This window comes from Chrysemys picta, chromosome 1 (genome assembly GCF_011386835.1).
Source record: "Chrysemys picta bellii isolate R12L10 chromosome 1, ASM1138683v2, whole genome shotgun sequence".
In the NCBI taxonomy this organism is placed as follows: domain Eukaryota; kingdom Metazoa; phylum Chordata; order Testudines; family Emydidae; genus Chrysemys; species Chrysemys picta.
Window position 1 is genome coordinate 223518992 of NC_088791.1, and position 27747 is coordinate 223546738.

The 27747-nt window shown below is 44.7% G+C and overlaps 1 protein-coding gene across 2 annotated transcripts in view; it reads right to left on the reverse strand.

Moving 5' to 3' along the window:
- The window catches only part of CLCN4 (chloride voltage-gated channel 4), a 58138-nt gene that overhangs the window by 25305 nt on the left and 5086 nt on the right, over nucleotides 1-27747 (reverse strand). For both annotated transcript variants that reach the window (XM_065580687.1, XM_005309314.5), the window contains exons 2-4: nucleotides 12060-12211; nucleotides 9538-9637; nucleotides 4426-4613 (exon numbers count right to left, since the gene is read on the reverse strand). In XM_065580687.1, coding sequence (XP_065436759.1) covers nucleotides 4426-4613; nucleotides 9538-9637; nucleotides 12060-12203 — 432 coding nt within the window. In that variant the 5' untranslated portion in view covers nucleotides 12204-12211. The remainder of the gene's footprint in view (nucleotides 1-4425; nucleotides 4614-9537; nucleotides 9638-12059; nucleotides 12212-27747) is intronic.

The window sequence follows — 27747 nt, forward strand, 5'->3', positions numbered from 1 at the left end:
TCAGATGGGAAAGGATTAAGATGAGACAGTGCTGCGTGTGAGAAAATCAAGGAAGTCTGTGTTAACTACTCCTATTCTGTTCCAGTTCCCAATGCTGAAAAACCTATGTTCCAATCTCATGAATGACAAAGCAGACAAGGCCATGATGGTCCCTGTTTGCCAAACATGCCATAACAATAACTAATTCTAGCATAATCCTAGAGATTTCTATCCAAATACAATATCAATGATTGGCCTTGCTGATAACAGCAGAAGAGCAGAGTGTTATCAACTGCCATGACCCAAGACTTAAGTCATAAATTCCACACTTATCACAGACACCCATCCATAGTCATAGTGGATTTTTATTGTTCCAACTGAATAATGTTTATTTAATTGCCCCATGAATGTCTTCTCCCTAGTGCTTTCAATTAGAGACTCAATGGTAATATTCACTATTCCCTTAGAGCAGTGGTTCTCAACCAGGGGTCCAGGGCCCCCTGGGGGGCCGCAAGCAGGTTTCAGGGGTCCGCCAAGTAGGGCCGGCATTAGACTTGCTCGGGCCCAGGGCAGAAAGCTGAAGCCCCACTGTATGGAGTTGAAGCCCAGAGGCCCGAGCCCCTCCACCGGGAGCTGAAGCTGAAGCCTGAGCAACTTAGCTTCATCGGGCCCCAGGGCAGTTGCCCGGCTTGCTACCCCCTAATGCTGGTCCTTGCTTTTATATGCAGAAAAACAGTTGTTGTGGCACAAGGGGGCTGTGGAGTTTTTAATAGGGCATTGGGAGGCCTCAGAAAGAAAAAGGTTGAGAACCCATGCCTTAGAGGACAGTCTGGGTTTGCAGTCCCAGGGCCAGATTCTCGTCTCAACTACGCCAGCTCATCTGGTGAGAATTTGGCTGTAAAACATTGGGCTAAAGCAGCTATTTTGCTTCTTAATTCAATTAAGCTGTACCATATTTGTTTCTTTTGTCAGACTTCTTTTTCAAATCTGAGATGTAAAGACTGCAGATCTGTTTTATGTATTTGCTACAGACACACATACATATACTGCATTATACTGGGTCAGCCTACTAGGATCCCACTTATTTTGCACGACTACCTCACTAGGGATAACATTCATCCTCACATTCTCCAAATATTTGACATATGAACATAAGAGCGGCCAAACTGGGTCAGGCCAAAGGTCCATCTAGCCCAGTATTCGGTCTTCTGACAGTGGCCAATGCCAGGTGCCCCAGAGTGAATGAGCAGAACAGGTAATCATCAAGTGATCCATTCCCTGTCGTCCATTCCCAGCTTCTGGTAAACAGAGGCTAGGGACACCATCCCTGCCCATCCTGGCTAATAGCCATTGATGGACCTATCCTCCATGAACTAGACATGTGGTCACAGGCAAGATTCAGTTCTTTTTTGAACACTTATAGTCATAAACTTTCAGAACTTTAAACAGCAGTTTCTAAAGATTAATAAGTTCTTTCAGAAGGGAAGTAGTAGTGACCCAGCCACACTTTTAGCTGCCATCACCAAGACCTGATTCAGGAAGGCACTTACTCACATGCTTAAATTTAAGCCTATGAGTCGACAGTCGGAGTCAACACTCTAGGCCAAAATAGATGGCTCCAGTGTATTACCCGAGGCAAGTTTAGTCTTCACAAAGAGGATGACATGTATCCTACTTTTACAGTCTTCTCTGCTGGCTGTTTAAAGGAGTGGCACTGGCAGTGGAATAGGATAGTGGTTCTCAACCAGGGGTATGTGTATCCCTGAGGGTATGCAGAGGTCTTCCGGGGGTACATCAACTCATCTAGATATTTGCCTAGTTTTACAAAAGGCTGCAGAAAAAGCACTAGCAAAGTCAGTACAAACTAAAATTTCATACAATGACTTGTTTATACTGCTCTATTTACTGTACACTGAAATGTATATAAAATATTTATATTCCAATTGATTTATAATAATATGGTAAAAATAAGGAAGTAAGCAATCTTTCATTAATAGTGTGCTGTGACACTTTCGTATTTTTATGTCTGATTTTGTAAGCAAGTAGTTTTTAAGTGAGGTGAAACTTGGGGGTACGCAAGACAAATCAGACTCCTGGAAGGGGTACAATAGTCTGGAAAGGTTGAAAGCCACTGGAATAAGAGAAGGAAAGAGCACAGGGTTGAATGGATGGCCCACACAAGTAACCTGTATAATAAGGAGTCGGGAAGAAAATATGGTCTGGTGCATAGTCTGATTTATTTTCATGTTTTCTCTAAATTAAATCTGCTTTTTGGGGGGAGGTTTCATAGAAAGACTATAATTAAAACAATATTGACAGATCCTATAGGATGTGTCAGAATTCATAGTGGCAACATATTTAAGGGGCTGAAAGCAGCCATAATGCCCAAAACCACAGGGAAGAAATGGTTTGCAAAAAAAAAATCTATCTACATCTAGGGCTCCAAAATGTCATATTCAGTTAGACATGATAAGCAGAGCCACAGCTGTGCATAAAATAGAAGAGTCTGAACAGATTACATCTGGGAAAAACCCTCCAAGAACTTTTTATGTAAAATGTTCTGTGAATTGTTCCCTCTGTACACTCAAGGCAACCAGTTCTTTTCACTGTGCTTGTGTCTGTTGTTTGGATGTCTTCTGCAAGGTGTAGTAACTTATGCATGAGAACAAAAATCTTTCTCTGTACTGACTGTAATTAAATCAATCTTGATTGTTTTTAGAAGTTCTACAAGGCTTTAAGAAGTCTGCAGAGTTTGTACAGAGGTAGGACTGACTTTCTGTTGTATGTGGGCCCCTGATCCCTGATTGGGGCCTCTAGATGCTACCATAATATAACAACAATATTAATACAGTTAGATCTACTGACTATAGCAGCCAGGGAGACGCGGGAAGACTGAAGATCTTAGAAGCTCCGTTGGTCTTGGGGAGTCGCCAGAATCAGGTCAAACTAATATGGTGTCAAGTATCAGAGGGGTAGCCGTGTTAGTCTCTATCCACAAAAACAACGAGGAGTCTGGTAGCACCTTAAAGACTAATAGATTTATTTGGGCATAAGCTTTCATGGGTAAAAAACTCACTTCTTCAGATGCATCTGTTAGTCTTTAACGTGCCACCGGACTCCTCGCTGTTTTTGTCAAACTAATAGTTATTTTCACTGTAATAATACCCTTGAGGATCAGAAACCTAGCTTGAATATGGTGAAAATATTAACTACATGTGAACTAAAATACCCATCCAGCTATTATGCTTAATGCAATGCATAACATACAGTAGACTTGATGGTTGAGTTTCTGGTGCATATGGGTAAAACAAATATCCTTGAGGGTGTTTTCTATTTATGTCCTCCAAGAAATCAAGTGGCCTGCTGTGGATTTCTTCAAGACAGGGCCTATATCAATTATATGTTCCCCCTGGTTCTTCCTTCCCACCTCTTCTCCATCCAGGGAATTTCTAATAAACTACAACTTCACTCCAGTTCAACAATTTAGCCTGGGACAATGTTTATTTAATGTTACGAAGAAACAACTACCAGTCTATAAATACTGACTAAGACAGTTGAAATGCCATGCAAAGTGCCTCACCCACTGTACAGGAGCGATTCCTGCTTGGAATCTAACAGCGCAACATATACACACAAGTTCCAGTGAAGTCAGTGAAACAACACCTCTGGAAAATTAGACCAGGCATGTCCACAGACAGTGCAGTCCAGCTAAAACTAAAACAACGGCTTTGGGGTTACTGTTAAGAATGACCAAGTTGTTGTTGTACAGTGATGACAGGGTTCTTAGAGACTATATGGAGTTCCAGGTTAAAATTCCACTGCCAAATTAAAGTGAAGGTTGTGGTGTTCTCCCTGGTGGAGTCAAACCTTATGTTTATTCTGCTAAATCCCTTAAGCCAAAGATGACTTATCCCATGAGCCCATAAGAGTACATCCAAAACACTTTTTTCCTGAATGGATGAGATTGTAGCAAACATCAGCTATTTTTTTTTTAAATTGCTGGTGGAGGATACTCACATAACTCTGTTCTCCAGAGAGAGAGAGCACGAGATATTGGAGAACATTTTTCAAGCCAAAACTAATCAGGTCAAATTCGTGAATAGTTTCAGGTTGGCCACAACTGCATTTTTTAGCAAATAAATGACTTGTCTGAAAATTTTCACCCAGATCTAAATGAGGTAATTCTTTTATTCTAGTAAGGATACATTCTCACAGACTTCGTCTCTGCAGCACACACACCCATGAGACCTGGGGCTTATAACAGGCTAAGCAGAAAATGTTTGTGGGAACCCCAGGTAACAATATTGGCAGTACATAACTCTCTATATTGGGGGTTGGGAGACAGGTCGTTTAAAGAGAATATAACAGAGTAGTGGTGGGGGGGAAAAGAATATTCTGGGAATGGTTAGTATTTCCCAGTCTCCAGCCTAACCAGATCTTGCATACCTCAGACTGGTTTACCAGAAGCTCGGACCATTTCTGCCACTTGGGACATTTGTCCCTGTCATCAAATGTGGTTTCATTAGATGTCCAGCAGCACTGCTCATGGCTGTACCAGAATGCAGATAAGCAGACACCCTCTTTCAGATCTGTCATCCAGTCTACAGCTAAATCTATAACTCCAGCTAACGTGCCTGAAAAAAAGATCATGAAATAAAAAATAAAGTTAAGTGGAACACACATTAATCTAATTATATTGAAACAAAACACATGGATCTGAAGGACCAGTTACAATATGAGCATAAAAATGTGCCAGATAATTAGACTGAACAGCTGAGAGTTAGTAGGGAGGAACTGAGCTTCTCCAAATGTATCATCTCTTCTTCTACATTTTACTGTGCAATGCTTCTTTTTAACACCATAATTCTTATCTTGGCTCTGCCCCTGATAAAATAGGACATCACATTCCAAATACAGAGACAGGTCCCAATCCTGCACTCTGATCCATGCCAGCATGTCATTTGACTGCTGGAGTACCAGTGAAGTTAATGGGACTTCACACATGCAGAGAAATCAACGTATACATATCAGACTGCAGGATGGGGGAAATTGTTCCACATAGTAGATGAGAGGAGGTGTGTGTGTGTGTGCACACACACACCTATTTCTGTTGGTCCCAGTACACAGATCTTCAAAATGAGCAATTTAAGTAATAAAAACAATGTTAAGGTCCAATCCTGATTTACTGAATTTTATGATAGTTTAGACATTAAGATCAATGGGACTATGATTTAGTCTTTGATATAGATACCTAATAGTAATTCAAGCCCAAGAATAAAAATGTCCTTAAAATGCTTTCTTTATGAACTTCATCCTTCATTGCCGGAGCCAGCTTTTTCAAAAATTATACAGAGTAACAGTGACATCCAGTGGCCAAACAATGCTTGAGTATATGCCTTATGCTGTGGATTCCCAGAGAAGATCTTGACTTTCCTGTATAAGTCCTAATCAAACAGCGTAATCTACCATAGCTCTAGTATTGTGAAAACAGAGAAGTCACCTTACAACCAATGCATTTTGTATCGTGGATAAGACTGTGAAAGCCTGTCTTCCACCACAGTAAAACCTCAAAGTTATGAACACCAGAGTTACGAACTGCCTGATCAACTACACACCTTATTTGGAACTGGAAGGAACTGGAAGGCAGCAGCAGAGGGAGGGCCGGGGGGAAGCAAATACAGTACAGTACTGTGTTAAACATACTAAAAAAATAAAGGAAAAGTTTAAAAAAAAGATTTGACAAGGTAAGAAAACTGTTTCCATGCTTGTTTCATTTAAATTAAAGCAGCATTTTTCTTCTGCATAGTAAAGTTTCAAAGCTGTATTAAGTCAATGTTCAGTTGTAAACTTTTTGAGAGAATAACCATAACATTTGTTCAGAGTTATGAACATTTCAGAGTTATGAACAACTTCCATTCCCGAGGTGTTCGTAACTCTGAGGTTCTACTGTGATTATTTTGGACTTATTCTACACTGATGTCTCCAGCTGCTGTTATTGAAAAACTATTACAATTGTATTCAAAAGTTAAATTAGAAACAAACTCTTTAAAGACAACTGAAAAGTTTTGCAATAACTTCAAAAGTACATCACATTTATTGTCACGTCAGCAAGAGGGATAATACTTGTCACCACTGTAAGGCCATATGACAACAATAAAGGATTTAATGTGATATGGGAAGAATCTCTCTCCAAACTAAAGGAGAACACAGATATGCCAATGAGAGGTATGTGAGATCACTAGAGAAGCAAAGGGGAAAGCTGGTGTAGCAATCCAAGTATTTGCTTTTGTAGAGTTAGTTTGATTTTGTTGTTGTTGTTGTTGGTTTGGTTTTTTGTGGCGTGTCATTTCTGGTTGCTCAAGTTTCTATGGAAACAATGGGCCATATCCTAAGTCGGTGTAAATCACCATAACGCTACTGACACCAATGTGCCTAGCTAAGTGAGTTTCGCTGTAAGCTCTATTATTTTCAGAAAAACCTCCCACTGATCAGAATCTTTAACTGGTTCAAGGAAACACAAGATCTGGGACTGGCACAAGGAAACCTCTGCCCTGTCCAAAATGTGCAGAGTTCGGTCTCTACCTCAGCCTCTGATGGACCTCCCTATTTAGCTACACTTCCCAAGCTTCGCTTAAGGTACATCTACCCTGCACCCTGCTTTTGGCAGCATGTCGAGTACATACACTACGCACCCCCCCCAGCAGCGTAGAGGGTAAGGCACCGCTGCCTCCCCCCTCTGCCAGAGCCTTTCACTGATACATGGAGCTACACGTTGCAGTGTGGATGCCGCCTGCTTATTCACTGAGGCGTGTCGCTACACATCCCCTCCATGTTGCCGCCCATGGCGTGCAGTATAGACAGATCCTTAGAAACGCCTTCCACCATGCCCTGTCAGGTAAATCAATACTCGTGTCACTTCAGAGGTGGAGTAAATAAGGACTATAACAGGGGTGGCCAAACTTACTGGCCCTCCAAGCCGCATACGACAATCTTCAGAAGTTCAATAGCCGGGGCACACCTGCCAGGAGCTGGGGCTTAGGGCTTCAGCGCCATGGAAGGTGCCTGATGGGGCTCAGGGCTTCAGCACAACCCCCAGCAGCACAACATCCAACAGGGCTGAAGCCCCAAGACCCTCCTCCCTGCTGAGTAGAAGCCCCCATCCCACCACCCCACTGCAAGGCAGAGGTCCTGAGCTTCCCCCCACCCCACCAGTCTGGTAGGTGGAGAATGGGGGGGGAGGGGTGCCGCCTTGAGCCGCACTTTAACAGTAAAAGAGCTGCATGTGGCTTGTGAGCCACAGTTTGGCCACCCCTGGAGTATAAGATTGTTTTTAACCTTACAAAGTGACTTGTCTAAGGTCACAAAGAAAGTTTGTAACACAGCTGGGGACATATGTCCAGACCCTCTGATGTGACAGACTCACATTTCATCCATTACACTATGGTGCCTCTGAGAAAGCTGCATAGTTATGCTAGCTGCAAAATGAGGTTGCTGGGGTCAAGTGCTTTGAGATCTGCTAATAGATGAAAGTGCTACACATGTGGCCTACTTTTCACATAAGAAAACTGAGACATGGAAAGGCTGAATGACCTGCCTGGGCAGTACTGTGTGCTAATAGATTAGGTAGAGCCCTATGAGCCGGAAAACCTTGTGCCTGATTTCCGTAAGTGCTGAAAACTCATCACTCCAGGGAAGTCAATGGGAGATGCAGCTGCTCGGAAACCTCAGAAAGTCAGGCTAGTTTAATTGCCTCTCAGTGAGACTTAGGCTCCTAAGTGCCTAAATCACTTTTGAAAATGGGACTTAGCCATCTAGATCCCTTAGGCCTTGCAATGCTGAGTGAAACAACACCTAAACACCTTTAAATATCAGGGCCTGCGTGGCTTTCCCAACGTCACACAGGAAGTCTGTGGCACAGCCTCTCAGGCTCCAGGCTAGTTCCCTAACCACTGGCTTTTTCTTTCTATTACATCAAGCCACCACAGTGATGAAGAACTGTGCAGAAGACAATCTTGAGGGGTAGTCTGATGTGTTTGGACAGGATCGTTTGGTAAAGGGGATACTGGAAGGCACATTTCCCTAAAAGGGCAGAATTAAATGTGTTGTGTGTTGTCTGTGGTGTACAGTAGTCAAAGAAGTGGTAAGGTGTAGGTCTGTGAGTAGTTAATATCCATTAACTAAGCCCAACCTAATCACAACCTTTTCCCTAGCATAGGTGCAGGATAACATGTTTTATTTCGATTTAGCCGGTTGAGATAAAAGGTGTTAACCTGTATCCACATTCAGGGAAAGGGTGGAGTTAGTTAACATGTTAACTAGCTCCATCCTAACCTCAATGTACCCATCCGACATACATGAAGGACAACAATTCCATTTGGCATCAACTTTTAAAGTTTCAAAATATTTTGGTTCCACGTTGGAATGAGAGCGCGAGCGAGCATATGTTTTCACTGTACAGCTGGGTAATTCGGGTACTGGCTTGGAATGTGGGGGAGACAGGTCCAAGTCCGTGATTCAGAGCAGAGCTTTTCTTCCCAACTCAGGCAGAGCACTGACTTGAGCATTTCCCAGATTGGTACCCTAACCACCAGGGGTGGGTGGGTGTGGGTGTCTCATATCTTCCCAACAAAAGTTTTGTGTAAATTTATGTGTCTCCATGAAACAGCATATTTTGCCAAAATTTCACTTCAACAAAAATGCTCCAGCTAGCTTTAGCCATAATGTTCCAGAACAGCTTTCAATCACAGTTCTAAACACAGATATTAAGGGTACTAACTTTACATTTGTTAAACCAGGAGATTCACACTAGTTTTGGTGAGAACATGGTGTGTAAAACTTGGCATCATGCTGTTTCCTAGCAGTCATAATCACATTGACATAACTGAGACAGTATAAAAACTATTCAAGGCCGCTGTTTTAGGTTGGTAACATGAGAGCAGCTTTCCAAACTGGAAGACATGCTAAACTGAGCAGGAGACAGGAGCAACTCAGGAAATTAATGAATTTCCCATCTGAGTTTGTTGTTAAATATGTAATGTCTGTCTGGCTTGTGAGCAGATCTGGAAGTCAGTCTGAAATTGGTTGTGTGTCGGGTCTTTTTTTTTTTTCTTCTTTTTTTCAGGCATGTATAAAGAGAGAACTCAGTCTACAATGAATCTAGTGCATTAGAGAACTATATTTTCATTGTACTCTACCAGTACTCTCCTCCTGCATCAAATTATCTATCCATGGAATTAAATTCACAAGACCAAGAAAGGAACATGTGAATCGGAGGCTGAGATAGTGAAAACAGTTCAAGGCACTTCCACTCAGAGGCATGTTTTCAAAAGCAATACAGAAATCACATTACTTGTTAATAGCACTTTTTCTAGGTCAGCACTCAGTGTGAGACTTTCCAAGTGAAGCATTAAAACTGTGTGGGTGCATAACTGTCTCTTTATCTCATCCATCTTGAAAAGTTGGGGACCAGACAAAGTAAGTAAAAGATAAGCAGATGGCTCTGCAGGAAGACTGTGAGAGAGAGTTCCAGACACAGCACTTCTGCTATTGTGCACATACCTGCCAGTAGTCCTATGAGAAGCATTACAACCCATCCTGACCAGGCATCCAACAAACTCTTGATGAACTCCCATATGGATTCCTTACTTTTGCTTGTAATCTGTAAAAATACATACACTGATTCATAAGAGTTGGTTCTGTTGTGTCACATCTACAAGGCAAGACTCTTATTTGAACACAGATGGACTGAACACTAAAAACATTGATTGTTTTTACAGAGCTCGTGATCAAGTTGTTTAAAGTGAATTTGTCCAACCTTAACAATTTTACTTATTATTTCAGCTCTAATCCACCAGATTCAATATGTTTTTTCTTCTTTTTTCATATTGACAAATGAAATCCACGAGCAATGAAAGGCAAATTACGACCATCTTTTTGTAGGTCCTGCTCAAGAACCAGGGCGTGCACAATGAGATAATACAACAGTTTTGAAAATAACATTTGCCTGCTTTAGGTATAGATATAACTTGGGCTTTTGTTAATGAGTGCATTTGTGTTTGAGTCTGCATCTCTTACATAAAGTCATACAGTTTTAGGCCAGAAGGCACCACCAGATCATCTAGTCTGACCTTCTGTATATTACGACACAAACATCACCCACCCCTGCAAGCTAAACCCAACAACTGAAATTAAACCAAAGGATTACAGCCCACAGGAGACTAGATTAATGTGTGCCATCATGAGAGAACAGGAGGGAGTGAGATGGACCAAAGTCCAGGGCCTCTGCCATGGCAGAAAATGGATTAAGTGAGATATTCCCAGATAATTCTGGCAATTGACTTGCACCCCCATGCCTATGGGGCAAAAAAAACCCCATAGGCACTGCCAATCTAGCCGAATATCGCATATGGCAATCAATTAGACATGGAGCATATGAGCAAGAACCAGTGTGATGTCTTACCAGTGACTTGTATAATGGCATTAATACCTCTCTCTCTAGCTCTACTGGAAATGCTTCGCCTGATACATCCTAGGATTGCATTTGCCTTTTTCACAGCCTCATCACATTAGTGGGTTATAGTCATCCTGAGATCGACCCACACACCCAAGTCTTTCTCCTCCTCTATTGCTTCCAACTGATGAGCCACCAGATTGAAGCAGACATTCTTATTATTAGACCCTAAGTGCACTTTGTACTATTGAATTTCATCCCATTTCTATCACTCCAGTCTTCAAGGTCATGCAGATCTTTTTATGTAATATTCCGATCATTCTCTGTATTGAGAATGCCTCCCAACTTTGTATCATCAGCAAATTTCATTAGCACACTCCTACTCTTTGAGCCAAGGTCATTAATAAAAATACTGAATAAGGTTGGACCAAGACTGATCCTCGAGGAACTCCACTAGTAACCTCCCTTCGGTCCGGTAATTCATCTTTCAACACAACCCATTGCCTGCTCTCCTTTAGCCAAATCCTTATTCACCTTACAATGCTTATATCAATCCCTAATTTAACAAATAATTTCCCATGTGGCCCAGTGTCAAATGCTTTACTGAAGTCCAAGTATATTAGATCTACTGCATTTCCCATAGCTAAAAAATCAGTTATTTTGTCAAAGGAGGAAATCAGGTTAGTCTGGCCTGATCTATCTTTGGTAAAACCATGTTACACTGCATCCCCTTTACCTCTATAACCTTAATTATTCTTTCCTTCATAATTTGTTCTGAAACCTTACATACTACTGAGGTCAGACTAACAGGTCTGTAATTGCCCAGATCACCTTTTTTCCCTTTCTTAAATATAGGTACAATGTTAGCTAGTCTCCAGTCATATGGTACTACCCCAAAAAGATATATTTATTACAAATCCTTGCAACTGGACTAGCAATCTCATGTGCTGGTTCTTTCAGTATTCTGAGGTGGGAATTGTCCGGTATGCCTGATTTGAGTGCATTAAGCTCTTTCTGTTTTTTTTCCACCTCAGATGTGGTCATTTCCATTTCTAGACACTGCCTTCATACCCACATTCCATATTATCATCATTATTAAAACCAAGACAAAGTATTCACTTAGTTTTGGGGCCATACCTTGATTATCTTTCATCTCCTTCCCATCCACACTGCATAGTGGCCCAACCTCAACCGTCCTTAGTCTACTTCTAGTTATACAACTAAAAAACCTCATTATTTATTTTAAATTTCCTTAGCAAGAACTCATTTAGCTTGACTTTTAGCAATTCTCTCTTTATTCTGGCATTTTCGAACCTCCATAGTGTAGCTTTCTTTGTTGATTAACACCTTTTCCAAATCCTTATAGGCTCTCTACTTACTCCTAATAACCTTTTTGAGGTGATTTATCCAGGTGGGTCTACAACCTCTCTCTTCAAGTTTCCTCCCTCTTACTTGGGATGCAAATTTCCAAATGTTTTGTATCGTTGATTTGAAAAAATGACAACCCTCCTCCATGTTTAAGCCCTTGAGCTCCTCAGTCCAGCTGACTTTTTAAATGAATTCCCTTAATTTTCCAAAGTCTGACCTTTTGAAATAAAAGGTCATAGTTAACGACTTGGTTTTGATTTACCTTCCTATGTCTGTCAGTGTCACGCGATTTCTCTCTCAGCCAATCAATTGTGTGGAAGTCCTCATATGTCCCAACATCAGGGAAAGGCTCATCCAGGAAATCCATCAGATTGCCAGAACCATTCATGTCCCCTGCATTAACCATATTAGTACCTGTAGGAAGAAAAAACACAAATTTAGAAAATTCATGCAACATATCCATTTGTTTCAAAACAAAATTATTCAGAAAACCCTCGACCCTCCACTACACACACAATGCAAGAATGGTGGGAGCATGAGATAACATGTCTTGTTTAAAGGAGCTTAGTATGTATGAAAAGTAATTGTTTCTAAAGCCTACATCAACGGAAAAAATACATGCACCCTGAGCAAAATGTTTGCATAGAATTCCTAGTCCACTAAACCGGGATGGTTTCAGAATTCAGTTGAAATGGTGCACATCAGACCATGTCTGAAAAAGTAAGCATAACCTTACAAACTAGCCACTTGCAGGACACTTTATAGTCAAAGGGGCCACATTGGAAAATAAGTGGTGGTACTTACCTAGAATCCCAGCTCTATCCATTCATAATGGCAAAACAAAATGACACCCATAGCACATCACACAAATCTTCATAACATTTCATAACTTCATAATCACTCTGACGATCTAGGGGATTTACTAGGATTGCCAGGTGTCCAGTTTTCAACCGGAACACCTGGTTGAAAAGGGACCTTGGAGGCTTCGGTCAGCACCACTGAACAGGCTGTTAAAAGTCCGGTCAGGTGGCACAACGGGGCTAAGGCAGGCTCCCTGCCTGCCGTGGCTCTGTACGGCTCCCAGAAGCAGCGACATGCCCCCCTCCAGCTCCTAGGTGTAGAGGCAGCCAGGAGCTCTGTATCGCTGCTCACACCCCAAGCGCGAGCTCTGCAGTTCCCATTGGCCAGGAACCATGGCCAACGAGCTGCGAAGGCGGTGCTTGTGGACGGGACAGCATGCAGAGCTGCCTGGCCGCACTTCTGCATAGGAGCTGGAGTGGGGACATGACACTGCTTCTGGGAGCTGCTTGAGGTAAGCACTGCCAGGAGCCTGCAGCCCTGACCCCGTCCCACGCCCCAACCCTCTGCCCCAGCCCTGATCCCCCTCCCCCTCCCAGTTGCAGCCCGGAGCACCCTCCTACACCCCAAACTTCTCATCTCCAACCCCACACCAGAGTCTACACCCCCCAGACTGAGACCTTACACCCTCCTGCACCCCAACCCTCTGCCCCAGCCTGGAGCCCCCTTCTACACCCCAAATACCTCATCCTTGGCCCCACACCAGAGCCCTCACCCCCAACCAGAGGCTCATCCCCTCACACACACACCAACCCCCAGCCCCAGACCAGAGCCCCCTCCCGGAGCCTGAACCCCTCATTTCTGGCCCCACCCCAGAACCCACACCCCCAGCCCAGAACCCATACCCCCCCACACACACACCCCAACCCCCTGCCTCAGCCCAGAGCCCCCCATACTCCAAACCCCTCGACTCCACTTCCCATCCCGGAACCCTCTCCTGCACCCCAAACCTCTCATCCCTGGTCCCACCCCAGAGCCCACACTCCCAGCTGGAGCCCTCACCTCCTCCCACATCCCAACCCTGTGCCTCAGCCCTGAGCCTCCCTCCTGCATCCTGAACTCCTCATTTCTGGACCCAGCCCAGAGCCCGCATCCCCAGCTGGAGCCCTCATCCTCTCCCACGCACCAACCCCCTGAGCCAGCCTGGTGAAAATGAGTGAGTGAGGGTAGGGAGAACAAGCAACAGAGGGAGGGAGGATGGAGTGAGTGGGGGGTGGGACCTCAGAGAAGGGGAGGGGCAGGGCCTCAGAGGAGGGGTGGGACAGGTGGCAGGGCAAGGGTGTTTGGTTTCGTGTGAGTAGAAAGTTGGCAGCCCTAGGAATTACAGAGGGGCCACCTGACTCCAGGACATAAGAAACAGGACTCACCCAGCCCTCAGAAAACATTTAATAGTACAGGGCTTGGGAAGAGGCTGCAGGGTAGAGGCTGCCCTGGAGGATTGTAAGCAGGGTGGGTGGCTTCTTCAGCCCAGCTCCACAGAACTTTCACAGTTCTGGGCTGATTGTCTCAGTTACTGTCGAAGGCAGGGTTTTGCCAGACTCATTACTACCAAGCCCTGAAAACCATATGTGGTTCACGTAACCCACACAAGCCAAGCATAAGAAGGTTCACACAGCACTACTGTACATCTCTCTCCCCAAGAAGCTTGAGCAAAGGTATTTTAGCTGGCTGGTCAAGTACATATAAGATGCAAGCTCTGTTGGAAGTGCAGGTTCCTATGTGGCCACTCAGGTGATAGTTCAAAAAGGACTGCCCGTGCTCCTGATGAGGTCTGACAAGTGGTGGGGGTGGTACCAATTAAATAAACTGCTGTAAACACCCATTGCAATTTACAAGGAAAAATTAGAGATAAATATGGACTTTACAGATCCTTAGGTAACCTGACAGGAGCAGTTCTGCAACATTTGGAATTCCTTAGCAGAAAGAATGTCCTTTTGCTATAGATTGATAAGGTAAATAAAATCCTGAACACCTTGGATCATATTCTGCTCTCAGACATCAACACACAAATCCCACATGTGTGTCAATGAGTGCTACACATGTACAGGTAAAGGCAGAATCTGGCCCCCATGAATTTCTTAGGAAGTTTACTGATTCCTATAATTAAAACAGGCAAAAATGTGGCAGACCTGTCCCTGGTGCTGTGCTCAGCTCCTCCCAGTCCACTTGCCTGTATTTTTTATTTTAAATTATATTTAATCCCTCTTTTTCTACCCCTTTAATTTTTTGTGGTAGGAACATACAGGACATAAGCACCAGAGCTCAGTTTTCTGAGTTTCTGTTCCTTTGAGCACTGCAAATTAGGGACTTTTCTACATTGATAATCTGCTCTGAGCAGACAACTGGAAAAAAAAAAAAAAGCACAATCTTACAGGGAGTGCAGCAGCCACGGTGACAAATTTATAGAAAGTCTTAAGCGCAGAAATCAAATAATCTTCAAGCACCCTGGAATGTTTATCTGAAAATGAATCAACCTAGGGAGTCCAAAGGTTGGGAAGGACATGAAACCCAGACAAGGTGTCCAACACAGCAACGCAATCCATGAATAATTTGCTGCTGGACTGGCTTTTTTAGTAAAAGTAACAGTGAAAGAGTGACACTGAGAATAATGGCAGATAACCTAGTGGATGGCAAAGACTCTCCTGCACATACACAACTCATATCTTAATCTCTCTCAGGTACTTATATGCCCCCTTCATCATAGTATCTGAGCACCTCACACTTTTTAATGGATTTATCCTCACTACACCCATTAGGTAATAGCACTCTATTATCCCCATTTATCAGCTGGAAACCTGAGGCACAAAGACTAAAGTGACTTGCCCAAGGTCACACAAGAAGTCTGTGACAGAGCCGGGAACTTAATCTAGTTCTCTAATGTCCCAGGCTAGTACCCTAATCCCTGGACCATCCTTCCACTCCTCATCCAACACTGATCACTTCATAACCAAAGACTATGTGTTTTGAGGCTTGGCACCAGCAGAGTACAATTTTGGATGTACGTGACCTGCCACAGTTGTGAGGATGATAAACCGGATGCGACTCTGGTTGTAGATTTAAATGTGTTTTTGTTTTGTGGTTACACTGCTGGCCATGGTCAAATATTTCCATGCCATTATTTACTGTTCCCTGTGAATTTGTGTGCCTGGCTGCTAGAGATTCTCAGTGCTGTATGTCGATATCACACTCTCACAATGAACACACAGCTGTATTTTTTTTTTAAATTGCCCACTATTTCAGCTAGTTCACCACATATCATCTATTCACAGAAAATCAGCACTCCATCTAACCTGCATGTTTATTAGTATTGCCGTTGTGCTGGCGAATGTCATGGTTTTTGAGTTTTAAGATGCTTTTCTGCACTCTTAAATGGATGAATTCATCTTTCAGAAAAAGATGTACTTCACAAAAATGTACTTCAGATGTACTTCAGAAAAAGCCAATTGTATACTAAATTGTCACCTGAAGCCAGGCCCTCTCAGAGGTCCAGAGAGGCCCAGGCCACTTCCAGCTTTTGAGCCCCCTAACCATAATAAAAATAAAAAATGACAACATGAAAACAAAATCAGGCACCAAAAAAAAAAAAAAAAAGACAATTTGAATATTTTTGTATTTAACAAATGCTTTTCTAGCCTTTTTATGTGCAAATGCACTAACTAGTGAGGAAAAATCTAGCTTTCGTGCAATGTCACAGTTGATTTTAAGCATGGAGAGCCCATTCAAACGCTCTTATCCCAAGACAAAGGGATGATTGATTATATATATATATATAAACACAGCACAGATACAGACAGAGATAATGGTCAAAAATTTCAAACATGTGTCCTCATGAAACTCATTGTACAAGATTGTCCTCACACATTTTCACCTTGAAATTTTCACCTGGGCCTATAGACCACGAAAGCCTATGATGATGGCCAAGCTACCAAGCTAGGGCTCAACCAACCAACCAACCAGTCATCTCTTTTAACTACCATATGAAGATAATAATGAGGAATTCTCACACATACATAATTCCTTAGTCAACTAGACGTAAAACTATAAAGACACTAAAATGTAATAATTCTCTACCTTTCAACACACACTTGATCTAGCACCAGCCACTAGTAGTGGTTTGTTTATATAATCAGCTGATCTGAGAGGACACATTCATCGCGGTCTAATCTTGTGCCATCAGAACCGATATATTTTTATTAATATTTATGAAATTTTTTAACTCTTTAATATGACAAAATCTATATCAGTTAACAAAAAAATTATGTCTTTAACCAAATCACATCTCTTATTTGCTTAAATTTGCAGCTCTAAGCTGAGAGAGCGTGTCACATTTTGGTCCGATAGGGATGTGCATAAAAACAAGTTGCAAAACTTATCAAATGCCAAAAAAATAGCAAGTGTCTAAATCTGAGGTCCCCTTTGAGCTTGAGGCCCAGGTCAAATGGCCCTTCTGGCCCCCCTCTGATTGGCCCTGCCTGGAGCAAAGTTTTACAGATGGGTGATAAAATTATGTTTAGAGTGGAAAATACTGAAACTCTCAGCTTTGTAGCATTGTTACAATATGTGCTAATGTAGAAACCACACACAGCTAGAAGGGATGTATGAGTGAAATGGTGTTCTAGATAGGATGGTGATTGATTTGATGTAAAGTATCTTTGCTCTAGCAAGGACAGACTAGAATGTCTTGCAGCCCAGAGCAAACTGAAAAGCATATTGACTGGAAACAACTAGTTAAAAAGCCATCAAAGGAAAACGCTTGGCTGTAGTTTACTGCAACTAGACATGTTAGTTCCATGGTACATTCTCTTCATTCTGTTTTCTGTTTTAATTGGCCACATCAGAGAGAAGCAGACAGTGGTTTTATTAATGAAATTCCAACAAGTTTCAAGTTACTTTCAACATATCACAGTTACTCAATTACTTCTCTACCTACAATATTGCTATCAACTATAGAAAACTCACCTTTATGCTTTATTGTTTCAATCTTTATATTATTTATCTTGAAGATAAGAATCTGGGTTTGCTGTATGGAATTTGTGCCCCTTGCAGCTTTTGAGTCATTATTATCTTCAGGTGATTTTGTGTTTTAACAAAAGAAAGAAATGAGACTGAGGGAAGAAGGGACCTGGCTGGTGAAGAGTGAGGTGGCATTGTAAACTCCTGCTGTTTATATTTGTAAGGATCGTCTTTTCTAAAGCATCCAGAACGCTATCTTTGCCCTATGCCAAATGTGGTACTAGTTGGCTGCCATGCAAGCACAACATAGTGGAGTTTGCCTTGGGATTTCTCCATGGTATGGTATGTTGTGATAGCGACTTAGATATTCTTTGAAGTGAGATGGCCCGGCCCTTGGAATGGCCAGCTACAGCCAGCAATAAATGAGGAGACAGCCTCAATGATTTGGGTCTGTTGACATAAGATTCTGGAAAAGTCCAGTGTATGTAACTTCTTTTCTCTCAATGTAGTGTGGGGCTCCAGGAAGAAAACAGATAGGATAATGGATTGATTTAGGTAGAATTCTGAGACCACCCTGGGGATGAACTTGCAGTGAAGTTTCAGCACTACCTTCATTCTGTGACAGGTCATTGCGGGAGGGTCAGCATTTAAATCCTTAAAGCTCATTCAGTCTCCTGGCCGAAGTGATATCCAGTAGGAAGAGAATATTCAGCCTGAGATGAAGTAAGGAGCATTCTGAAAGGGATTCGAACGAAGGCCTAGGAATCTCAAAAAGATGATGCTGAGGTCCCAGGAGCAGGGTTCTCTGACCAGTGGATATGTACATAACAGACTCTTGAGGAACTTTGATACTGCCAGAGTGAAGATGGAGCATGACTGTACTGGTGGACGGCATCCTAAGATCATTGCAAACTTGATGGAGTAGAATGATTTGCCAGGGTGCTACAGATGCAACAAGTAGTTGAAGATCCATGGTATCAAAGCATACGTGGCTCTGCTGGGCCAGCCAAATTGAGAACCTCATCCATTTAGATAAATAATTCCCTCTTGGTGGAGGTCTTCCTGCTCTATAGCAGGATCTCTAGGACTTGCCTAGAGCAGTTCCTGTCCATGGTTACTTAATGAGCCAACACCCAGGCTGTCAGGTGCAGAGACTTCGGGTCTGGATGGAGTATCTGATGATAGTGCTGTGAGATCAGGTCTGTGCAGTGAGAGAACTGGATCAGCTGCTGAACAGACATCTGTAACAGGTCTGTCAGCCAAAACTGCCTTACCCAGGATGGGGTTATGAGAAAAATCACTTTTGATGTTGGAAATCATGCTGGGGATCAGGGAAATTACAGGGACAAGACGTAAAGGAGGTGTGGGCTCCACTGCAGAAGGAAGATGTTGGGCAATAAGCCTGGGCTCATGCCTCCTTTAGAGCAATAATTCTGGCACTTGGCATTAACCTTGGTGGCAAACAGTCCGTCCTGGGAACCCCCAGCCATGGGATATTGGTTCTATGATGCATCTCTGTAGGGACCACTTGTGAGCAGTCACCGGTTGTCTGGTCAGGAAGTCTGCCAGGTTGTTGCTAACTCCTGGAAGGGAAAGACCATCTCTGCTATCCTGTGTGGTGACAACATATCCAGAGCTGGATGGCTTCCAGAGAGAGGGGAGATGAATGTACGTTTCCGTGCTTGTTTACATAGTGCATTGCAGACGTGTTGTCCGTCAGGGTCTGCACTATGGAGTTTTGAAGAACAGGCATACTAGCCTGATGGCTCTGAATTCCAGGAAAATGATATGGACCAGACATCTTCTGGGGACCAGTTCCCTTGCATTTTTGATGGTCCAGGTGGGCTCCCAACCTGTGCCTGATGCATCTGTGATTAAAGACATTGACTGGGAGGGGTGGGGAAATCAGAGAATGGCACACCTTCCACACACATTTTTGGGTTCCTTCCACCATTTCAGTTCTGCAACGATGTGAAGTGTAACCAAAATCTTTTTGCTCATTTGGTGTTTCACAGAGGGACAGATTTAGGGCAGTCTCAAGTGAAGTCTGGCAAGTGGAGTCATATCTGACCTAGCAGCCCCAGACATGTCCATGCTATCGTAATCAGGTTTGATTCTAGTCCGAGTAAGGGTGACTGCATCAACAGGAACCGGTCTTTGGGAGGTACACTCCTGCCACCATGGAGTCAATCAAGGCTCCTATGAACTATAGTCTGTGAATATAGTTTGTGATAGGGTTAGAGACAATTTTTCATAGTTCACCAGGAGCTCTGAGAGAACAGGGAGAGGGTATATTCTAGGCTTGTTGCCATCTCCTGCAGGGATCTGCCCTTGATCAGCCAATTGTCCAGGTAAGAATAGATGGGAATGTCCTTCTTCCTGAATTGTGCTGCTGCTTCATGAAGACTCTCGGTGTCATGGAGAGTCTGGATGGTTGTACCTGGTACTGGGAATGATTTGGTCCCACTAGGAGTCTTAGATACTTCCTGTGGATCAGGTGCATAGCTATATGGAAATATGCATCCTCCAAATCAAAATCAATGAACCAGTCAGCTGTAATGGCCACTCAGGCCTGGTAGAAAGGAGCAAGGCGATTCCCAAAGGTGGGTGCAGGTTCCAGATTGACTCCAGTATGACTCGACTCTCCAGTCAAATCTGCTGCCTCAGAGGGGGCTGGGTTAGACAAAGAGGCAGAAAACTGGCACTCCCTAGAGTACTTGGGCTTCTTTCTTTGTGGGTACTGTGACTGTCAGCTTCAGGAGTAGGACACTGTCCTCTGGTAATTCTATGACTTTCTATAGAGGGCCAATGGATAAATCCCTAAGGACCGTAGTGTGGCCCTTGAGGGAGCAGAGTGCTGTGTTTGTTTTCTGTCTGAAGAGCTCCATCTCTTTGAAGGGCTGGTCCTTTGTAATAGCCTGTATTCCATATGGTACCTTCAGATACCTGATGCCATGAGATCAGTTTCATAGTGACAGCTGTAGCCATCAACCTTGAGGGCATATCAGATGCATCAATGGCTGCCAGTAGAGATATTCTCATGACCAACTAACCCTCCTTCATGATCTCCTTTAACTTACCCCTGTTTCCTTGTGGGATATAAAATAGGAAGTGAGTGACCCTCTCTCCAAGTGAGGAAATTGTATTTGTTAAACAGAACCTGGTAGTTCACCCACCCAAAGCTGCAGTGAGGATGACAAAATGTGCCTTACATCCATAAAGGTCAAACGTTTTGGGATTTTTGTCTGTACGTATCTCTTTTGTGATTTTTCCTCAGCTGCCAAAACAACCAGGGAACTTGGGTTTTGGATAGTTGTAAAGTGCCCCTTTGGGGGCACCTGATCTCTCTTCTCTGTTCCTTTAAAAGTGGGAGGAAGAGTAGGGTTTTACATGGTCTTTTGCCCAGTTCCAGGATCGACTGTTAATAGGGAGGGAAATTCTGGCCAATGTTATGTGGCACTCAAAATGTCAAAGAGTTGGTGAGACTTCTCTCATATAAATGTAGTCTCAATATCCAGTGTGACAAAGTTCCTCCTCTATCTTGGTGGGTCCTGCGCTTATTGGTGGATTTTCTTGCCTCAGAGATTCACCATGTGGGTTGGGGAACAGCCCAGAGATCTTCCCCTCTGGAAGAACCCACAGTCCAGGTCAATTGGGAGGTTTGGGGGGAACCTGGGCCTGCCCTCTACTCCGGGTTACAGCCCAGGGCCCTGTGGGCTGCAGCTGTCTATAGTGCCTCCTGTAACAGCTGCATGACAGCTACAACTCCCTGGGCTACTTCCCCATGGCCTCCTCCAAACACCTACCTTATTCTCACCACAGGACCGTCCTCCTGGTGTCCGATAACGCTTGTGCTCCTCAGTCCTCCAGCAGCACACCCTCTCACTCTCAGCTCCTTGCGCCTCTTGCTCCCAGCTCCTCACACTCGCACCACAAACTGAAGTGAGCTCCTTTTAAAACCCAGGTGCCCTGATTAGCCTGCCTTAGTTGATTCTAGCAGCTTCTTCTTAATTGGCTCCAGGTGTCCTAATTAGCCTGCCTGCCTTAACTGGTTCTAGCAGGTTCCTGATTACTCTAGTGCAGCCCCTGCTCTGGTCACTCAGGGAACAGAAAACTACTCATCCAGTGACCAGTATATTTGCCCTCTACCAGACTCCTGTAATCCACTGGTCTGGGTCTGTCACACCAGGGTCTCCACAATATGGGACAGGAAGTCATTAAAAGCTTTCAAGTTGTCCATCCGAGTGTCAGGGATGGTGTCATTGCCTCATCTGGCAATAAGGACGACTCCTTGGGTGGAGACAAGGTTGATGTAATCCTTCTGTTGCTTCTTGCTCCTGGAGGTCCACATCTGGTTTTGGCATGAACAGCCTGGCTAATGATGCCACTGGGGAATGGGATCTCCTCCTCTTTCTGGAAATGTGGAAGGGGGATCTGCTCCTGGATTCATGCGATGTGGCCAGGATGGCATGCCATATGGGCACTGGCTTGGTTGTGGCTGACCAACCCAATGCCACTCACATCCCATTTGGGGTGGAGCTGCAAATAACAGCTCCCTGGTTGGTGCTTTCTTTGAGGGCAGAGAAGACAGATTTGTACTTGAAACCAGTGAAAGCAAGTACACTGGTGATAGTGAGGAGGGATATATCTTCTCTTCAAACAATGGTGCCATAAGGTATCAAAGGTATCTCCAGCACCAGTCACCTCTTTGGAATAGGGAACATCTCTGGACATGATCCAGTGTCCTCCAGGTGTGTATCAGAGCATTGCTGGGTTCTGAGGTTGGTGCCTGGTCTCTTGTTCCCTGTGCCATTCCTGCTCTGATCAAGAACTCAGAGGCTCTGTGCTTTGAGAAGTGATCTTGTGTGTCCTCCTTCCGGGACTTTCCTTCATATTTGGTGCTATACTGGGCTCCGTCCAGCTCTGTGAAAGAATGTCAACTTTATGTCTGAGCACAGATGCTGGCTTTACTCTCTGGGATGTTGGTGCCAGGTTCATCCATACTGAGGTGTCCAGTGCTGAAGATTTCATTGATGTTGAGGTGGTTGGTGTCCAAGACACCAGGTCTCATTCTGCCAGTGCTCTCTTTGCCTTGTTTCCAGTGTCCAATCCTAGAGTATAAGGTGTACTCACAGGAGCACTGGCTGATGTTAATTTATCTCGCCTTGATCTGGTAGTGATGGTCACCTCTGGGTCTGAAGCAATCCAAATGGACTGCCCCTGCAGGCGTAGCTTGAGCCAAGCCTCCCTGGATTTGTGGAGGAAAAGGACTTACACACAGAGCATATCTATCTGGGTAGAAAAGCCACCATGCCCATCTTTGATAGGGATCAGTTCATAATAGGACAGGCAGGGTTTGGAGTCCACCATGGGGCATAGTGGCTGGTTCAAAGTGGCTGGACCTCTGTATGGCAGAGTTGCTGATAATGTCCTAATGAAGAATGAAGGAAGATTTTTTCACAAAATTGGTGAAAAAATATTTTGAAGACTCTAGGAGTAGTAGCAGGTTGAACATTTGCCAAGTTCTGTCTTGTTGCCATGGGGGGGTTGCAACGACTCTGTCCTTTATGACCTCACACAGGGGCACAAGGAGGTAGAGGGTGTATGTGCAGCCCTGACAGACACAGCTAGTCAAAAAAACTGATCTTGCATGCATGTGCACCTACGTCGAGTACACACGGACATATACTCAACAAAGAAAAAGTCATTTCTATATTTAATTTCCAGTATTTTATGAACACCTTTCATACTTTCAGGTAAAGATGCTTACTTTACTCTAACCCTCAAATGATGATGAATTTGCCCACAGCCCTGACACAAGAAATATCTCTTTCCCCTTTTAAAAAATCTTTCCATAACAACAACCAATATACAGACAGGAAAATGACGTTATAACAGCTACATGATGCGGCATCATTTTCAGTGCACTTGAAGGTAATTAAAACATTATTCTAAATACTAAAGAAAAGGTAGTGAGTGATGATTTACAAAATATGTTTAGTGAAGGCATGACTGAACCATTGGCATGTTAAACTGCATTTTAATTGTGTTTAAAAATACTTGTGGGCAATGTAAAGCTGTTGGTTTTCAAAGTCATAAATGAGCATATTGATTGATCTATTGACCTTCCGTATCAACTTAAAATTTTTTAAAGGTCATTTAATTAGAACAGTGCCTCCCTCCCCCAAAGAAAAAAGTACAAGCCTGTTTGGAAGCATGATATAGCCTAAGAAAGTGGAGACCAGTTAGATTTGGACAACCCAGGGAAAAAATAGGAGATTAAAACTAACAGTATTATTATTATTATGCTTCTGGGTCTATCACAGGGGTCGGCAACCTTTCAGAAGCGGTGTGCCGAGTCTTCATTTATTCACTCTAATTTAAGGTTTAGTGTGCCGGTAATACATTTTAACGTTTTTAGAAGGTCTCTTTCTATAAGTCTATATTATATAACTAAACTATTGTATGTAAAGTAAACAAGGTTTTCAATAGGTTTAAGACGCGTAATTTAAAATTAAATTAAAATGCTGATCTTACGCCACCAGCCTGCTCAGCTCGCTGCCAGCCTGGCGTTCTGTTCACCTAGGCCGGCAGAGGGCTGATCAGGGCCTGCGGCTGGGACCCCAGACCTGGGGGGGGGGGTGTTTCAGGGGTCAGGGCAGAGGGCTGGGGGAGGGGGTTCAGAGCAGAAGGCTAGGGTGGGGGGGGTTCAGAGATCAGGGCAGAGGGCTGTGGGGGGTTCAGGGCAGAAGGCTGGGGGTATGGGGGTGCAGGGCAGAAGGCTGGGTGTGTTGGGGTGGGGGGGTGCAGGGCAGAGCGCTGGGAGGCGTGGGGGGTACAGGGCAGAAGGCTGGGAGGTGTGGGGGGTACAGGGCAGAAGGCTGGGGTTACGGGGGTGCAGGGCAGAGGGCTGGGGGCGTGGGGGGTGCAGGGCAGAGGGCTGGGAGTGTGTTGGGGTGGGGGGTGCAGGGCAGAGGGCTGGGGGGTGCAGGGCAGAGGGCTGAGTGTGTGTTGGGGTGGGGGGTTCAGGGCAGAAGGCTGGGGGTACGGGGGATGCAGGGCAGAAGGCTGGGTGTGTTTTGGGGTGTGGGGTGCAGGGCAGAGGGCAGAGGGCTGGGGGGTGCAGGGCAGAAGGCTGAGTGTGTGTTGGGGTGGGGGGTTTAGGGCAGAGGGCTGGGGGGTGGGGTGCAGGGCAGAAGGCTGGGGGGGTGTTGGGGGTTCAGGGCAGACAGCTGGGGGTATGAGGGGTGCAGGGCAGAAGGCTGAGTGTGGGGGGGTTCAGGGCAGAGGGATGGTGTGTGTTGGGGTGGTGGGGGTTCAGGGCAGAAGCCTGGGGTGCTCGGCTTGTGGGGGTACTCCCAGCCCCCTGCCCTGAGCGGCTCATGGCAGGGGGCTGGAAGGGATATGTCCTGTTCCACCCCCTTCCCCCAGGCTCCGTCCCTACCTCTCTCTGCGTCCTCTACGGAGCTGCGTACATGCTGCCGCTCTTCCCCCCACCTCGCTAGGGCCATCAGCTGATTGGCCAGGGAAGGAGAGGAGGCGGCGCAGGAAAGCGCCACGCTGGGGGAAGAAGCAGGGGAGGGGGGAAGCTTGGCTGCCGCAGGGACCAAGCTTTTACCTCCTGCCCCCGCAGGGGAGAGCGGTGGGCGGGAGGGCTGAGTGGGGCTGGGGGCCGGGACTGCGGCAGGGAGCTGCATGCCACTCAGAATCGGCTCGCGTGCCGTAGGTTGCCGACCACTGGTCTATCAGGAGAAAACATACTACTATATTCTACAGCATTCACCTAAAACAGCAGCATCTCTACAGAGAGATGAAGTGGTTTGAAACATTACTTTTAAATATTGTGGTACGTTTTTATATGGGTTGGTTACCGCATATAAAGGAGTCTCCTCTATGATGCTGTGTAATCTCTGAATAATACACTGAATAATCTCCATGGAAAAAATGTGAAGCTGCAGCAGTAATGAAAAAAACATAAGGCATCGCATCGCATGGGAGAGATTCTGGAAGAAAGGAAAAACACATGGGATAATCACTGGAAATTTAAGGCACAAAGGGAAAGACGTGCTCCAGATTAAATCAGGATCTCCAGCCATCAGCTATTCCACGTAAGGACAAAAGCATAGTGAGGATAATAGAGCTGGTCTTAAGAACAAGCAAAGCAAGTGTCCACTGCTGCCTCAGAATCCATGGACACTCTGAAACTCACCCTCCAACACAATCTGCATCTTTGGCAGCATGAATGTATGGGAGGCAGTCTCTCACTGCCAGGCCTTCGCTCCTCTCTGCCAATGGGAATGGAAGGAGCAAGAATTTATGGCCCGATTTCCTGTCTTCTAGCTCTTGCCAGGCGCCCTGTAAATCATAAGGCTGTCCCTGCTAATGCTAAAACACAGCCTCACCTGTGATGGTAGCACCCACTATATTTAAGGTTAACTTCTAGCTTTCATCTTAAGCTTTCTCCCGGCACTTCCCTTTTCAGTTTAATTGTAAGTCTTTTTTCAAACAAATTCTTTTTGGTCTGAAATATGCTGTGTTTGGTCACAGCTTGAGTTTTCTTGGAAAGTTTGAGCAAAATTGGTTCAGCTGTTGAGTTATGTCAGAAGAAAAAAAAAACCCAAAACAAACCACTTTCCCCATATGTTCCAAGTGGAATTTTTGCACTCACATAACTCAAAATCAGCTCGAGCTAAAAACATCAAACTCAGTTTGTTTTGTTGTTCCCAGTGAGACTTAAATGTCAGCCCAAGTCTGAAGAAAACTGGTTCTGTAGATCTCAACTTTATGTGCAAAGTCAGCAATTTCATACACAGATTTTAGAATTACTCTATTTTGGGTTTTTCAGGTTGTGTTATTAAAGTTTCTTTAATAAAGAATGTCTCACAGTTAACTTTTGTTCAATTCAGGGAAGAGAGCTCTGTGGTTTAGCACCAACTTCCTCCCTTTTGTCTTTTAAAGGAAACAGGGAAATTTAATTAAACAAAATCGGGAGATGATGCAATGTTGTGGTCGAGAAATGAACACTCAGAAGTCAGCTTTCAGAAGTTAGGATTTCTAACACCATTAACTCTTACATGATTCACATATATTATTTTCTAGTCTTGCTTTCTCACTAAAATTGATCTTTATTCCATTACTGTTTCAGAAGGTCTGCTTTTGAGCTCATTGATTTATAATACTTTTAATTTAATACTTTAGTTGGCTCTCTCTGCAAAACTACCTCAGTTTGCATGGAATCCTCAACATCAGGATTCAGGCACACGGGCTGAGCACAGTGGAGAAGCTCACACTGCAAATCTCTGTACCATGAATAGAAAAACTCTGTTTCCAAGATTGTTAGCCAGGAACCTTTCATTAAATTAACTCAAAATACGTTGCTTGATTCCTCCCTTCCCTATAGGATCTTTCTGAGTGTACTCTGACTATTGCACACGAGTATTTCTTTATTCTGATGATAGATTCCCCCGTGTCAACACCCACCAACCTGTAGCCAAGGAGTACAGACAGGAGTTGGTCCATGTCATTACTGACTCAGTTCTAAGCATTGTTTTTGAGCTAAGTATGATGACCTCTGCCCTACTCAGGCCATTGCTTTTCTCTTTCAACTGAGCTCACCGCTTCCATTAATAGGGTTACCATATCTAATAAATAAAAAAAGAGGACCCTCCACGGGCCCTGGCCCCGCCCATTTCCCCACCATAGCCCCGCCCCAACTCCGCCCCTTCCCCGCCCTAACTCCGCCCCCTCCTCCCTCCCACTCCCAGCCACGGGGAAAGGGCTGCCCCAGCGCTACCGGCTTCAGGGTTTGCCGGGCAGCCCCCAGACCCTGCGCCCCCGGCCGGCGCTTCCTCAGCGCAGCTGGAGCCCGGGAGGGGAAGCGCCCAGCTGGGGGCGCAGGGTCTGGAGGCTGCCTGGCAAACCCTGAAGCCGGTAGCGCTCGGGCTTTGGGCAACCGCTATGCCTCCGGACCCTGCGCCCCCAGCCAGGCACTTCCCCTCCCGGGCTCCGGCGGCGCAGGGTCTGGAGGCACGGGGGCTGCCCGAAGCCGGTAGCGCTCGGGCAGCCCGGCTCTTAGAGCCGAAGAGGAGCAGAGCCTCCAGCCGCGGCGGCTCTGCTCCTCCCCGACTCTGTTTAAGAGC